Source organism: Cucumis sativus, chromosome 3 (genome assembly GCF_000004075.3).
Source record: "Cucumis sativus cultivar 9930 chromosome 3, Cucumber_9930_V3, whole genome shotgun sequence".
In the NCBI taxonomy this organism is placed as follows: domain Eukaryota; kingdom Viridiplantae; phylum Streptophyta; class Magnoliopsida; order Cucurbitales; family Cucurbitaceae; genus Cucumis; species Cucumis sativus.
Window position 1 is genome coordinate 25,159,770 of NC_026657.2, and position 17,156 is coordinate 25,176,925.

General features: G+C 34.1%; 1 protein-coding gene across 2 annotated transcripts; it reads left to right on the forward strand.

Annotated features, from left to right (window-relative positions):
* The first annotated feature begins 1,735 nt into the window (after nucleotides 1–1,735).
* LOC101204255 (transcription factor PIF1) lies at nucleotides 1,736–9,716 on the forward strand. Of its 2 annotated transcripts, XM_011653330.2 has the most exons (9): nucleotides 1,736–2,009; nucleotides 2,148–2,374; nucleotides 2,470–3,241; nucleotides 5,501–5,599; nucleotides 5,716–5,781; nucleotides 5,899–5,964; nucleotides 8,595–9,011; nucleotides 9,082–9,184; nucleotides 9,326–9,716. In XM_011653330.2, exons 2-9 carry the CDS (start codon nucleotides 2,283–2,285, stop codon nucleotides 9,328–9,330), a joined length of 1,620 nt encoding a protein of 539 aa, XP_011651632.1. In that variant the 5' UTR covers nucleotides 1,736–2,009; nucleotides 2,148–2,282; the 3' UTR covers nucleotides 9,331–9,716. The 2 variants fall into 2 exon arrangements, with proteins under 2 accessions (XP_011651632.1, XP_011651631.1); XM_011653329.2 differs by having other exon boundaries at nucleotides 1,736–2,374.
* The last annotated feature ends 7,440 nt before the right edge of the window (nucleotides 9,717–17,156 follow it).

Sequence of the window (17,156 nt, forward strand, 5' to 3'; positions counted from 1 at the left end):
AGTCTCATTGATTTACTGTTAAACAATTGGTTTAAGGTTCAACTTATAAACCGAATCATTTTGGGCTAATGAGAGGGGTGGAGAGAGTGGGTCTCCTTGTTCAAGAGCTAAATCCAGTTCTTAAGGGAATAAACCATCAAGTAATCCTATAGCGAGTAATAGTGAATTTTGTCTTGCATCTTATATCTCTAGTTATCTATCCAATTTTACCCTTGAAATGAGAGACTTATTGAGCTAACATTGTTGGGTTGCTCTCACCTATGTAGATCTAAGAATAATAATGTGTGAACAAAAGTACATAGTTAGCTCAAGATTGAAATTAAGTTACCTAGGTCACGATCAATAATCGAAATAATCAGATTTATATAGTAGTCAATGGTGTTATAACGTAAAAGTGACTATTTCATGGTTCTAATCTTATACAAACTCCACATAAACGTACGATTCAGAATCACATCGTTTGTACTAACTACAAAATGAGTCACATCCATAGTGTCTCCCAGAATAAGACGCTTAACCTTATTCATGTACTATATATCGTTTAGACTATATATTTAAACTTGATCAATGTTTATGTCTCTACCTAAAGTTCAAGTTTACTCAAGATAGCTTTGAGATATTAGTTTATTGAATTCAAGTGTAGTATTTGATTTTACTAATAATTTCTCAATAATAACTTTATTGAACAGAATATGATTCTAAACTATAAACTACGATTTTTAAGACATAAATTTTAACAAATTAATCGTTTGAATGTTAATCAATTATGCTTTTATTAATTAATCGTAGGATATTTTTTGTATTTTTTATTGGAAGCATGCATAGTTTTTCCGTTTTCAAAAAATTGTTTTGTACAATGTCAATCTTTCTTGTATTTTTTAAAGTACTCCATTAATTTATTGCATAATGAACATGATACATATATGTGCCTAAATAGATAGGGCATATGTCATCTAAACTAACATGCAAGTTTTTCATCCTATCATTTCTATCTCATTTTTACTTCAACCATGGTTTTGCAATATTGTTATATAAAGATCAGCTATAATATTAATAAAAAAAAAATTAAAAGGAAAATCATTTATAGTAAATGATAAATTTCACAAGAAACAGCCATATAAAATTTAATAGATTTTTAAACTTTGAAATATATATATTTTCTCTAAAAGAAATAGTTTATCCATTAGATATATATAGTTAAATTCATGTTTAATGGAATTTAAACTTTCGTTTTTTGTTGAGTAGATATGAATTTAAAAAAAATATTGAATAGCTAATAGATTATTAGCACACAGAATTAAAATTTTAAACTTAAAATAATATAATGTTTTTTTTTTCTTTTTTTCTTTTTTTTTTGATAAAAACTTCAATAAACATGATAGAAAATTTTAATTTAAATATTTTTTAGTACTTATATAAAAAGGAGAGGATCAAAGTTGTGTATTTGTTTTAGATGAAAAATCATGTCACTCATAATTTTATTTAAACTATAGAGATGATATGAACTTTTTTTTAATACTAAGAGTAGGAAAAAGAAAGGATTCTCTTAGTTACAGATCGTGGCAATTACGATAAGGATGAGGTAAGTCACTAAACGTATTTTTGAAGAAACCTTAGGGAAGTATTTTCAATAATTTAACATAATAATAAATAATAAAAAAATAAAAATATCTTATAAGAAAAAAGAAAAAAGAAAAAAGAAAAGGGGAACTTCGGGAAAGAGAAGTACATTGATTTGGGCACATAACCGTCAAAACCCCAACTCGTCCTTTTGCATTCTCTCTCTAAGCAAAGAAGAGAGAGTCAGAGGAATAGAGTAGAGAAAGAGAGCTTATCCTGGAGGTTGAAGGTAGCTCAGTTTGTACGGAGAGAGCGTTCACACTATTCACAGTTCACACTATCAACCCAAAATCCGTCCTCAAACTAAACTAACATTACATCTCTTTTAATTTGAGCTACCATGAAAGACAATCGACAATTGGATCCGCCATTGGGAAAAGCTTTCTGCGGTTAGCAAACTGACGAACTAAGAACTTTCTCGATACTAATTTTTGACAGAGACTTCAAGCAATTTGAAATTCTTTTCTTCGTTCTGGAATTTTGTTCCCACCGACGTTCCATTTCATTCAGTTTTCTTCCGGTTTCAGAGCGTCAGGGAGACGTAATCAAACTGTTGAGTGAGCGGCTTGGAGTTCTTCCTCTTTCTTGTTGGTTATTTAAACAGATTCCAATCAGGTTTTGTTGTTTTCTCATTTTTCATTTCTTTAGATTTAAATAAAACAATGAATTACTGCGTCCCTGATTTTGAGACCGACGAAGATTCCTTGCTTCCTTCTTCTTCTTCCGTGCCATCGCGCTCCAAGACGTCTTCCATGTGAGTGTGTGTTTCTAACTTGTTTATTTCTTTATTTGTTTATTCATTGTTTCTTGATTTTAGATTCAAATTTCATATTTGGTTTAAATACACAGGTTAGATGGTGAGGTTATGGAACTTCTATGTCAGAACGGTCAAGTGGTAATGCAAAGTCCAAACCAGAAATCCAGGATGAAATCGCCGCAGTCTACCACCGCGGAGCAAATCACGAACAGAGACACTCGCCCTATGAGTCAACAGGAGGAACCGCAGCTCTTCATGCAGGAGGACGAAATGATTTCGTGGCTTCATTATCCTCTGGTTGATGATTCTACTTTGGAGAATAGTTTCCGTGATGAACTTCTTTATCCTTCTAATCCTCAGAGTATTGAGCAAAACGCCGTCGTTTCTGCACAAGTTCGTACTACTGATGGCATGGAGTTTCGGCCTCTCACAGCGATGACGACGACAGCGACCTCAACAATGGTTGCTCGGCCGCCAATTCCACCGATGAGAAGAACGGAACCGGAAACGAAGGTAAATAGTTTCGGGCGCTTCTCCGGGCACGCACGGAGGATCGAATCTGCTCCGTCCAATTCGAAGAACATGGTAAGGGAATCTACAGTGGTCGGTTCGACTTCAAGCAACACAATGGTGTTGACGCCGGAAACAAGGAGTTCGGAAGTACAGAGAACGGCTATAACCGATATACCAAGCTGTGGTTTAGCCTGCAGTGGTGGAGTAGCAGCTCCGTCGACTGGCAACGGTGGAGAACTGATGAAGATGATAGTAAGTGAAACAGAACCGGTTCAAAGGACAACGAGTCTTGAGGATCGGAAGCGGAAAGGAAAAGAAACGGACGATTCCGATTACCTATGCTATAGCACGGTGAGTCTTTCTACGAACTCGGTTAATCTGGTGTTATTCAATTTCTCGTTTGATTTTATTTCCCTTCGATTTTTTATTTTATTTTATTTATTATATTTTTTCTGATAGGATTTTCCCTTAGGATTTATTACACATGCGATTTCTGACCATAAACCTTAAGAAAATAACCAAACCACATCGAATAATTTTATTTTACTAAAGTTAGGTGTGAGAACGGCATAAAGTAACTGAGTTATGAGCATGGGGTTGTTTTTTCCGTTCTCTAGAATCTAAACACCAAGATATTACTATTAAGCTGCAGTAGTTGACTGTTCACTGATTTCCCACACCTCTTGTGTGGTATGATGACGTGTTATAAACCCGTATTTCCATCAGAGATTGAAATGGGATGTTTGTTCCATTGGAACCTACGCTGGGCAGTTGGATTATCAATATTCGTGTCTCTCTGTCCATGGGGTGATAATTTGCCTCTTTTGAGTCTGGGTTTGCACATACATGATATGAGGAGGTGGATTTTGAGGATTTAACGGAGTTTCGAAGAAATTTACATTTTCATGAAACAAAACTGTTACAAATTCGTATCGAGGACTTATAAATTGTAATCGAGATTGATTTTAGGTGGCCTTTAAAAAGTGTAACAAAACTGTTACACTAAGCATGGTTTGTTTTTGCTTACAGTTCAAATGATTAAAGACATATAAGTGGTTCAATGTTGGAGTATATAGTGTCTTGACCATTTGGGTTATGATTTGACAACTACCATATTAACTTAATTTACACCCAATCAATTAAAATTGGATTTGATAAGTAAATTTAGTTTAGATGACCTTTTTTTATATTGAATCAACCTTCACCCAATAAGATAGAATGAATTAGTCCATATTAATTTATGGTTTAAATTAATGTATCAAATAAAACATAAAAATACTAGTATAGATGGATGTACCACATATTCAAAACGTGACCATCTAGGAAGTGACTAAGAAATTGAATTAGCTAGCTAACACATATATGGTATGTGTTGTGATTTGAGCTAACTGGTTAAGGTATATGTGATTAAAAGGTAGAGGTTTAAATTTGTTTTGTTCTGTTTATCTTTCTGTATTCCTTTTTTGAGTGATAGCAAGAAGTAGCAAAAAATATTCTTTGTTCCCTGTGAAATGCAAGTTCAGAATATTAAAAATAACCATCCCCTTGATTAATTTTGCATTATACAAAGTCGTTTTACCTTTTTGTTTCTTATTCATCAATTGTAATCTTTACCCTGCCATATATAACCAATCAAATGGTTCGCCAAACAAGTTTCTCACCCCACCATTCAATTTCAAGACAACTTTCTTGCATATTAGTTGTGATTTGGCAGGAAGGAATTTTCATTCTTGGGCTGGTTGGAAAGTTATTGGAATCCTGACAGAACTCGTGTAACATCCACGGGGAAACAAATGAAAACTTGAATCTCGGCCAGGAGTTTTTGGAATATCTGAGGAAATGATTTTGTTTCTGATGGTCAAAGTTTTCATTCAAAGGGTAGAGACTTCGACGGTTGCTGGATTCTTTTAGGATGCCGAGTACTGGTGTTAAATACATAGAACATTTTTGCTAAGAGTAAGGACTAAGATAGTGTCCTAAGCTGAAAGGGTCTGTCGAATAGAGCAGGCATCGGGGTTTCTGTTCTTGCGAGGGCTAAGGAGTGCTGTCATGTTTGAATGAGAATACTTGGTTTGGATGGGTATTAACTAGAGTCATGCATTGGAGAGATGCTTTTATTGGAGCTTGCCAAACACCTAACTTGGAATTGTTGTGTGCTGGGTCGGTGATTCTTCCCAAAAGCTAGAGCTAGACTTTGAATGTGAACATGAGTGTTAACAAAACAGTCCCTGTTTTTTAGATTTATTATTAATTTAGATGTAATATGTCAGAGAAATTTTGCAGAACCTGTAAAACAAGTTCAATTAGTTAAAAATATGTCGAGAAGATTTTTGCAGACAAATCCTACGATACTACTACTTTCCTTAAATTTTAGGCACTTGTATTGAATACCTTAAAAACCGAATGGAAAGGTAACTGAATGTGCTCATTTAGATGGTGTTGCTTTGTTTTGTGGTTCCAGGTTCTATATGTGATTATGAATGTTGTGCTTTGAGTGGATTCTTGCGTGCTTCTTCTGCATATGTAAATTCTGATGCTCTTGCCTGATGAGGCTACTGCTTTAGTGCCACTTCCGTTAAAAATTTTAACTTCTATAAACATTTGCCAAAGGATGTTGAATTCGAATCTACTGATGCAAAGAAGCAAGTTCGTGGATCGACCTCTACAAAGAGATCTCGTGCTGCTGAGGTCCATAATCTCTCAGAGCGAGTGAGTAATTTGCTGCTATTAGCACTTCCTTTAATCATATATATGTATAGGACAGTGTGGTTTCTTCTATGTTTTTGTTGCCATCTTCTCATGGAATATTCATTTCTCCACTACAGAGAAGAAGAGATCGGATAAATGAAAAGATGAAAGCTTTGCAGGAGCTTATACCCCGGTGTAACAAGGTGCATATACAATTAGCGAGATAATTTCCAACACCTCAAATCAGTGCGTAGATCAAATTGTTTCTTCCTATTTTTCTTTGTTCACTGAAATTTGGTTAATATGTTCTCAAATTTCAGGCAGACAAAGCTTCAATGTTGGACGAGGCAATTGAATACTTGAAGACACTTCAGTTACAAGTTCAGGTTGTTTGTCTCTATCGTGTTTACTTGAAAATCACATTGGTTATATATTTTCATGCTATTAGATGCATGACTTCCTTCCATTGTGATTGTTTTTGTTTTCTCCATGTTGCACGATTCCTGGAGTTTTTCAAATTGTTACACGAAGAGAAATATGTAAAAATAGGAAGAGAGAGAGGTTGAACCTACCACACTAATACTTGACCATTTAGGCTATAGTCATGTTTCTTATTTCAAATATGAATAATTTTCAGTACTCAGAATGGAGTTCACTATATTTGCAATTCAGAAGGCTTAATTTGGCATTCCATTTCTATTTACTCTTAGGAATTGGGTGGAGCACTTGTGACTGTCATGGTTTTTCCTTTAATGGTTTTTATTTATTAGAGTTTGTCTCTACTCCTCTATTGCATGTATCTTTGCTAGGTTCAGAATACAAAATTTAGGGTAAAAAAAATGATAATAGGAAAGGAGAATGCATTATATAACTAATCCCAGTAGGCATGCAGATGAAATCCGGCTGGATTTGCAGTTTTGAAGCTGCCGAATTTTCTTAAACAATATGATCTCTGTGAATATATTAAAAGAAATCCTAGCCTTTACCTGGGGTTCTCTCTTGGGAGTAATGCCGAATACATTTTCCTTTTGTGGTGGACAAAGTTAGGAAAAGATCCCTATTAGAAAAGTTTCTTATCTAAGAGTTGGCAGACTATCCTTGATTCCATCTGTTTTGATAGGTGTCCCTATTTATTTGTTCTCTTGTTTTAAAGCTTTATGTGCGGTTTGCAAGAATATTGAGAAGCTTATGTGTAATTTCATTTGTGAAGAGGTAGAGGAAGCAAAATGGTCACACTTGATTGGATGGGAAGGCTTATGTCCAGAGTGGACAAGAACATACCATTGTGTAAACGATTCTATTTTTTGTGCTTTAACTAATATAGGATGCTGTTTGAATCAAGATGCACCGTGGGAGGATTTCCATATTTGATTGAGAGCTGTAAGTTTTGGATTCAATCAGGTTTGGTTGTCTATGATATTCCAAATTCATCAGTTTTATTTCATCTCCTTTCTCCATGAAGGGTTAAAAATATGACTACGCCGATTTTACAGCATCCATGGCTTTTAGGATGACACAAGAATTCTCGACCTAGTATTTTCAACGTGTGCCCAAAAGATTCACATGTTGCTTAACTAGCTCTGCAAGTCATCAGATTTAAAATCAAATTACCTCCTAAATATTTGACGGTTTCAAGGAATATTCTTCAGGTTTGAGATCAAATCTGCCTCCTAATTAAGTAGTGCCAATAGAGATTTCAAGGAAGAAACTTGGAGAGGTATCTACCCTGAAGAATATTCTCTCTCTCTATGTAAGTTGTTAATGTATGTGTGAGAGCCCTAGTTAGAGATATATTAGGATTATTAGTAGTATATTAGATTAGAAAGAATGTAAGGGTTCATTAGCTAGAGGTGCCCTGGTTTTAAATAGAGTGTGGAGATTTTAGTAGAATTTTCATTTGTGGGAATTTTGAGGGAGTAGCCCTCCAAAAGACTACTATGTTGTAACTTCATATTACAATATACATTTCATCTTTTAGCGCTATTTGTTGTTTTTGAGTTATCTTGTTAGGTAGTATCCTAAAAGTATGTCACTTTTGAAAGGTCCAGCTTCTAATCATTTTGAGAAGCGCCCAACTATTTTTGTTCGTGTTAGTTAGAGGTCATTCTCAGTGGTTGAGAAAAAGGTATTCGTTAGTTTAGAAGAGAGAACAGGTATAGGGCTGGAGAGAGAAGTGGTGAGTGACTGAGATAGGTATTTCAATTTTTCTTTTTCTACTGGTTCTGTAAAACACCCTATAGAACAATCTTAAAGATACTTCTTAAACGAAAGTGGCGGACTAGAGTTATTATTATTATTGAAGTGTATAAAATTAGGTATATAAATAAAGATTGAATATGATCAACTTAGATATAGATGAATCTACAATGTATATACCTTACGAGCCATCTCTTCTTTTTTGTTGAGAAAAAATAGTTTATAGTAGGGTAGACTAACTTACAATGAAAGAGCCCAATGCTTTGTGTTTTAGGTCTTCGAAACAGTTGGGATTTCATTTTCATAATATTGAATTTTTTCCCCGAGAAGGTATATGGTTTGAGTCTGCATAGTATATGCCAAGTGAATGTAAGCTCATTGCCAGCCCACTTAAAACTGTGTTAAGTTCTTTCTACTTCCAGTGTTATTTCTTGTTTGAGATCAAACAAGTTAATTTTCTTCTGCAAAGCTTAGTTGGTGAGCTTGAATTTGTGATCTCCTCAACTATCAGCTTGGTTATTCACAACATAACTAACTATTGGAGACTTACTCATGCTAAACAACAATGGACCCTGCACCTAAACCTTCCTCACTCCTGGAACATTCTACTCTTGCTTTTCTTGCTGCATACAATCCCTTCTTAATCTCGCATCAGTCCTTCCCTTCCAAGATTCCTAATGAAATTTGATTTACTGAAATAGAGTTTTGGAAATCCTCCTCACCTCGTCTTGTCCTCAAAATTAAGGAATGGTTTATAGCATAACAAACGTGGTACAGTATGCATGATAAGTAATACGAATATTGACCAGTTTCAATGCAGATGATGTCCATGGGATGTGGTATGGTGCCAATGATGTTTCCTGGTGCTCAACAATTTATGCCTCCGATGGGAATGGGAATGGGACTTGGAATGGGCATCGGTATCGGCATGGAAGCAGGTGTAAACCGTCCCATGATGCCATATCCTAACATGTTAGCTGGACAGATGTTTCCGTGGCAAGCTGGAGCCACTCAACTTGGACCTTCTCTCTCTTTTCCACCCTTTCATATGGCTCATGTTTCCAATACTGATCCATCAAGAATCCAAGAAACCAATCAGTCAGATCAAATGCACAGCTCATCAGAAATGCAAAATATAAATCTGCCAAGGGCCTCGAGTTCACTTGATAGCTATCATCAGTTTCCTGGTTCCCAACAGATGCAAAAGTCAGCATCATCATCACAGCCTTCCCTACAGGTATCATTATAACCAGTTGTGTCATTATAGCTTATAAATGCATATTCTTTACTATATAGTTCTTTCACAGAATCAACCGCCAGCCCTGCTACCAGGAACACATAATCAACATACTAGGCGGAGACTTGAAAATATCGACAATCATGAAACAGGAAGTCCTACCATGTATCCGTGTGAGCTTTCATCTGAACTTTATTCTTGTTTCTTTGGTGTCTAAAGGTTCCTTGTTTTATCTGTTGAAATGCTGTGCGACAGTGAGTATCGTGGAGCAGCAGCTAAAGCTATACCCTAATCTTAACTTTGTATGATCGCAGGTTGAAATTGGAGGAAGCATGGAATTTCTTGGATAGGGCCCTACATTACATGCCTGCAAAAATTTTGTAGCTAGGTAGAGTTTGATTACAATAACAACATAACACAGGTTGACATGTAAATTATGCATAGTTCATACCATTATCAAATGAGAACAACACAGCTCCTTTTCCAATTTCCTCCCTTTTGCTACTTGGGATTTGTTTGAGTTTTTACACATTGATGATGTGAGCTCTCAATCAAACACACCTAACAGAATAGCTAGTCGTGGCTTGGAGATAAATATTAGAGTTGGTTTGGATTGATCAAGCATGTAATTTGTTCGTGGGTTGGAATTTTCTCAATGTGCAATGACCTACTCGGAACCCTAGAAAGTGGATTGTATTATTTCAATCTCACTTGGTTTTGTTTTCATCTTTGGTTTCGTGGGAAAAGAAAATGTGAAAGAAGGCTAGAAGGCTAGTGAATTGAAGATGGAGGAGAATTAAGATAATTTAATTTGGAATTTGGAGTGACCAACATAAACCAAATAATAAGTATATTAACACATTCGGAGTATATTAACACATTCGGAGAAATTTGTTCGTGGAGTTGAACTTGAGTTATTGATTTGATGTGATGCGATGTAGTTCGATCTCTAAAATTTGATCCTTTGATTCATTTTCGGTTGAATATTTACGCTTGATTTGAGCAAGTGGAGTACGTGATGTTCTTGATTTGAGGAAGCGAATTACATGATGTTGAAGTTGGAGTCTCGGAAGAAAGCTTATATTTTCAATTTGCACGTCATGATCTTAACCAAACCACATTTGAGTTTTTATTATTTTCATATACCTTCTTGATTTTAAACCAAACCACATTTGAGTTTTTATTATTTTCATATACCTTCTTGATTTTAAAGGCAAGGCAAGGTTTCTCTATATAGCATACTGTGAAACTCTCTTAAGTTTTGATTAAAAAACGACCCAAAGAAGTGAAGCTCAAAGTTTAAAACTAGTATAAAATCAATTCAAGGAAAGTTAGATCAAGTATCTGAAGGTAAGAATGATTATTTCATGTTTAAGAATCATATCGGGGGCACTGATAAAATCAAACTCAGATTATTATGCAACCTAAATTACATAGAATTGCTGAGGAATTTAGTTCTACTACAAACATGAGTGTCTGAAAGTTGTTTTTAGGAAAGTGTTAAAAATAGGGCTTTTGAAAAAGAAAAAAGTTGGTAAAAATTTCAGTCTTTCAAGAAAGATTGCTGATGTTGGACAACTTTTTCTTTTTGAATTTTCGTTGGCATTCACCGGCGTTGAGGTTGGACGTCCCCATTTTTTTCCGTTTCACGTTTCCTTACGACATTTTTCTTTTTCTTTTTCAAATCTATTTTTAAAAGAACAATAACCATTAGTTTGGGTTTTCCTTTTTAGAAACAAATCATTTTGAAGTTGGGTGAAGTTTTAAATTTTTTTATTTTTAAGTTTTAAAGTATTTCTAAAAGCAAACCATTGATGATTTTAGTTTTTGAAGTATTTGTATAAAAGGGTGTGTTCAAAATTATTAGAAATAATGAATTTAATCAAATATGGGGTTTAATTGTTTAGCTGACTAATTATAAAGGATTATGTCATAATCTTTGTATCACATATTATTGTCATAACTTATGCTTACTTAAACTAACCCAAATTTAGATAATTGAAAGACTAACATGTTTTCCATGCTTCAACTATGATGTAAAATAAATGGTGTAAATTTATTCTTAAAAACAAATTATCGTCTATTCATTCGTTGAAGATGATACACTTCGATCATGTCTAGAACGACCAAGATTTTCATGGCTTTATAAAATCGATGTTTTTCCTTCATCAATACCTTCACTACGGGATCGATATGTCACATATTGATCTTCAAGCCCATTGGACTATTAGAATGTTGACCTATGTACATGTTGTTGATTCGTAGGTTTGGAAATATTATATTAATAATAAAGTTTTTAAAACTAATTACGTGTAGATGTAGCTATTTTTAAAGTAATTACCAAAATACTGTTGTATTTACATTTTTTTTCTCTCTCCACCCTATATTTAGTTTTCCATCTTCTCCCATAGGGTGAGTCTTCAATACTCTTCTTTCTTTAAAACATAATTGATTCAAAGTAATTATAAAATTTGTTAACAAATTAAATTCTAATTTTTTAACTTAATATCAATTTATTTTTATCTCTAAATGAAAAAAATTATTTATTTTAAAATCAGTTTTATTGTTATTTAAATTTGTTGAAAAAGTATATCTATTGTATTTTTAAACGGGTGAAATTTAGTTAATTTTTTTTTTAATTTTTTAATTTATGTTTACGTTAATTTTTAAATTTATAGATATTTATCGTTGTAATTCACTTTGAGTTTATTAATTGAAGACCATAAACTTGTAGTAACTGTTTTTTATTTGAAAATAATTAAAAGATAAAACAAAACGTCTAATACAATAATTTAATATTTTTTATTTAATAAAAAAAAGATGAATGTGTACTAGATATTTTGTTGATTAAAATTAGTTGTTACAATTTTTCTGTTGCCAAAGTTAATTAAAATGTTATTAGTATATTGGTACTCATTAATAATTACTAATTTCCAAAGTTTAAATTTTTTCTCTCTCTTTCATAGTAACTCTCCCTTTATATTTCTTTTTCTATTTTTTCCATTTTTACGCCATTTAATTTAATTTGAAAATAATATCTTTTTTAATTAATTTTTATGAAAAATAATTTTATTGTTATTGAAACTTATTGAAAATGTATATTCATTGTATTTTTAAATTAATGAAAATTCGTTAAACTTTTTTCTTCAATTTTTCAATTTACGTTTACTTAATTTTCTAATTTATAGATATTTATTGTTGTAATTCACTAGTTTTGTATTAATTGAAGTACGTAAGTTTGTAGGAAGTGCTTTTGATTGAAAAATAATTAAAAGATAGAACAAAATGTCTAATACAATAATTTAGCAATTTTCATTCAATGAAAAAAAAAAGATCAATGTGTTCCACAACCTAGACGTCGATGATTTTTAGCTGGTTGTCGTCGTCGATTATGAACTTTTTGTTGTTGTATTTCTTCCTGATTCTCATGTTGTTGTTGTTCATCTAGTTGCTCGGGTCCTGCTGTAGGCACTTCGTAGTACAAATGTTCATTATGTTCTCCACGACCGCGCTCGTGACCATGCATGTATGAAGATGATGAATCTCTTCCTAAATCATAGTATTGTTGTCCAAAGTTTGATGATGATGAACCTGCCTTTGAATTATAATATCTTGTTCCAAAGTCTGATGAATGACCGACTCCTAAATCATGATATGTCGTTCCAAATGCTGGCATCATCATTATTGGACTAACGTAACCATGCTCGCTCTGTGTCTGTGTCACGAGAGGCACTTCTTCCACATGTTTGTCAATTTCTTCTAACTGATTAGGCACTTGTCCTCGAGCACGTCTCCTTTGGATTGGAGCAGGTACAATAGGGACATCGTACATATAGTGAATGTTTTTCATGTACTGCTCGTTTTCGCTGCATATATTTAGGACCTGTTGTGGATCATCTACAACATCTTGAAGTCTACTATTATTCGATCTATGTTAAATATTAAAATGAATTAGAAAGCATTGAAAATCAATTTATACTAAAATAGTTAGACAATATTTAAATATGTACCAGATGACCCGTAGCAGCTCCCGGTCGGGTGATATAAAGCCTAGTGATGTTTTTGTACCAATAGATGTATTCTGGAGTTACATCCATATGAAATTGCCCAATTGAATGTCCCTCAACAATAAGCCTTATGCGATTTAGTCATTGCATCATTAAATGAGCAACTCTATTTGACCAATCAGTAGTCCTTAGGTCAATCTTGTGCAAAAGTGGTTCAGTATTACAGCCATGTGGAACACCTTGTTGAATATCGAACTGTCTAAGTGTTCTGTCAAGTTGATGCCACTCAGCAATATAGAAACATATGAGAGAACTAACCGTCTGCCATATGTCTTGGCCGTTCGTACAAAAATGTGGCAAATTATCTATGACAACTTTGTATTGTATTGTACAAAAATGTGGCTCCCAAATAATCTGAAACACAACATATCGTATGAAAAAAATAATATTGCACAAATGATATAAAACTTAAAATTTAAATTTAGCACGACGTACCTGATCAGGTTGAAGAAGATCAAACATGTACCTATATTGAGAGACTACATGTGTAGCCGACCTGGTCACACAAAATTGATCTCTCCATATGTATTGTTTAAGTAATATTTTCGATTTAAAATCTATTACATATAAAAAGTTGTTAATCTAAAGCAAATTGAAATAACATACCTTGAACCATAAGCTCAATCATGTAATTGATGGGCATTGACATGAAGGAGTTGTGGAGCCACTATTGGGAATCATTCCCAAGCCCATATTTGTAACAATATTAGTGGTCTAGCAATTTCACGAATTCCTTGATTGGATGCTTTGCATAATTGTCTATACAACCATGCCAAATAGGCTCCATCCCAAGAATATCGTCTCGTGTGGTGCAGATTAGCTAAAAATGGTAGGAACATTAGGTGCACATAATGAACTGATTTATTTGCAAACATGCTCCCACCCATCAACTGCAAGATATATACCCATGCATATCTTGTGATAGTTTCCTCGTCTAATCCAGGAAACACTGACCCCAACCATGTTAAACTCAATCTTGAACCCCTAATTTGTTTAGGAGGTGGGGTCACACCAAGTAACATTTGGCAAAGATGCAACCAATCATCATAACTTTGACTAGTAACATGCTCACCATCAATCGATAATCCCATCAAAACTTTCACATCTAGCAATGTAATTGTGCACTCTCCAATCGACATGTGAAATGTATGCGTCTCTGGTCTCCCTCTCTCAACAAGTGTAGTGATGAGATGCCAATCTAACTGGATGAACCCCAATCTAGCAATCCCATAAAATCCCGAAGCACGTAGAAGTGGAAGTATGTTGCGGTGTAGTGGGATAGTACGATAAACATCTGTCTCACGTCGTCTACAGATTATCTTAGGTGTAGTTCGATCATTCCATACACTTTCTGATCGGTGAATGTTCTGATCATATAAAACATTTGGATCAATTGGTCATGGGTTTAATGTCATTATCTACATAACAATAATTTATTTTTAGTATTAAGAACAACATAAAGAAAAATTAAATAACAATTTAGTGTAACAAACATTTTAAGATGTGAACATTTATAACAAAAAAAATTGAGTGCACAAAGATCTCTAATTATTATGTGTCTGTCTCCTTAACAAAGTACACTTTCATCGGTTGTGACCAAGTTGACCACAAAATGAGCATTTTTGTCGAACACTTTGTTCTGTCCAATCCATCTCGTTGTGATAACATGAACTCTTTGGTCTTCCTCATTTTTTCAACAACAATGGATCTAGATGTAAGACAGGCATAGTCGTGGGTGTGCTCCAATAATCTTCATGCGGTACAGGTTGAAATTGAGGAGTGTAACATGCAACATAAGTTGATATTTTATAATAGTCCTCAATAAAGTCTTTGTAGTTCATGTTAAACAGTGAACAAACCGCCATAAAATGTGAGCATGGAATTCAGAAGGCTTGCCACTTGTTACAAGAACAGTACCGCTCAGACAACCTTAATATTTGGATATTTCCTCCTTTACAATTCAAGTCATGACGTCCAACCTTCACATGAAAAACTTCTTGAAATCGATCATATGATTGAACTTCATGCTTACTAGATCTTGTAGCCCATTTCAAAAAAATTTCGAGGACGTACCTAAAAATTGACACATTTAGTATAACATGAAAACCATAAAAATTATTGACAACTGTCAAGTTAAAAAATTCATACCCGATGTATTTATCTTAACGTTCTAATGCATCTCTTATTTCCTCTCTCCTTTTTTCAAAGTAATTCACACATTTGAATAATGTAATTTGAGCTCTAGAGCATTTATCAACAACGCTCGAGCTCCTTTAAGGACTCCATTCATGCACTCTGATAGGTTCGTCGTCATCCACCCGTACCAAAATCCTTCGTCATGTGCTTGAGTCCACTTTTCTAAAGGAATGCCATAAAAAAAGCTCATACAATTGCTGTTTATTCTCGTCAAATCCTGAATTACTTTATCAAACTTTTGAATTTGGAATTGACACCCGACACGATAGGCATAATTCTTCAATGGTGTGAATTTATATCTCTTATAGAAATTGCTGATGACATGACGTAAACAAAATCTATGATGACAATTCGATCCTGTCCACCCATTCTCCGAATTGTTCACTGGTGATATAATACCAGCATGTCGATCAGAAACTAAGCATACCTCATCGTGGGTCACAATTTTTTTAGATGTTTTAAAAACCACCCCCATGAATTTGCAGACTCATCTTCCACAACGACAAATGCTAATAGCAGAAGATGGCCATTCAAATCAATAGTCGTAGTAATTAATAATTTTCCTTGATACTTGCCATACAAGTGAGTGCCATCGATTTGAATTAGTGGCCTACATCTATTAAAGGCCTACATGGACCAAATGCCTAAAATACCAATGATAGTATGACATGACCTTCAGTAGGTGTGACTTGTACCCTCCATTCAACAAGTGTTCTAGGATTGATATGTTTCACCATGTATAACCACCTATGTAATAATTTGTATGACTCATCCCAATCGCCAAACACTTTGGCCACTACTTTTCTTTTACCATCCCAAGCCCTACGATAAGAAACATGATAGCCAAACTTTTCCTTGATGATTGATTGCAGTGACACAACACTTGTTGATGGTTTATCTAACAGGTTCAAAAAACTCTCATGCAAGCATTGAAGAATCCAACTGAACATGACTTTGACTAAGTTCAGAGTAAAAACATGTATGTTGGTCATATAATTTTGTGATCTCAAATAAACCATGAGTTTTTTTCATTATTGCACGAAGTCTCCATCTGCAACCTTCGTCCGACTTCTTACATCGGATGATCCATTTTATCGGTGTTGACTCTACTACTTCGTATGTGCGTGACTCTTAATAGCAAATCACTTGACCATATGTTGTAGCATCTCTTTGTTTTCACAAATCATTCCCTTGTATAATTTTGTGTTGTTAGTAACCATTGGAACTATAATTGGATCGTGTTCCCGAATGCTATCTACTGCATTCATGTCCAACTTAGTGAACATATTTGATGAAACTTGATATTCACGACCATCAAAGTCTATCTCTTCAAATTCATCATCAGTTTCTGTTATGAAGTCTTTGTACTCATTGTTAGCTACCATTTCTTCTTCATCACACACTGGTTGTGCATCTGAATCTACGTCAACATCAACATGTTATGTTTCAATATTTAAGTTTATGCCCAAATCTATCCTATTCATAGTCACATACAAATGCACCATGTTCGAAAAGGGTTGTGCAATGGAAAACATGGTGTTCACTGCTTGTTCGCTTGAAATAGGAATTGACGTAAACCTTACTGGTCCGAATGAGGTTAAGTTAGGGTGTCTATATATTATCTCTATCTTGCTTCAACTCATATCTACTGCAAGTGATAATCCCATCATTTGGAGGAATTGTTTAAAACAATTCCCCTACTCAAATTGATGCTAAAATTTCCACATGGAGGTTGATCGTAATCAACCGCATCCACACAATCAATCATATGACCATTTGTAAATAACAAAAACGACACATATTTGTTTGCCATTTTTTGTATATATATATATAAACAATAAACACAATGTGGCAAACGATTTAATTCAAATAATGGTTTGCA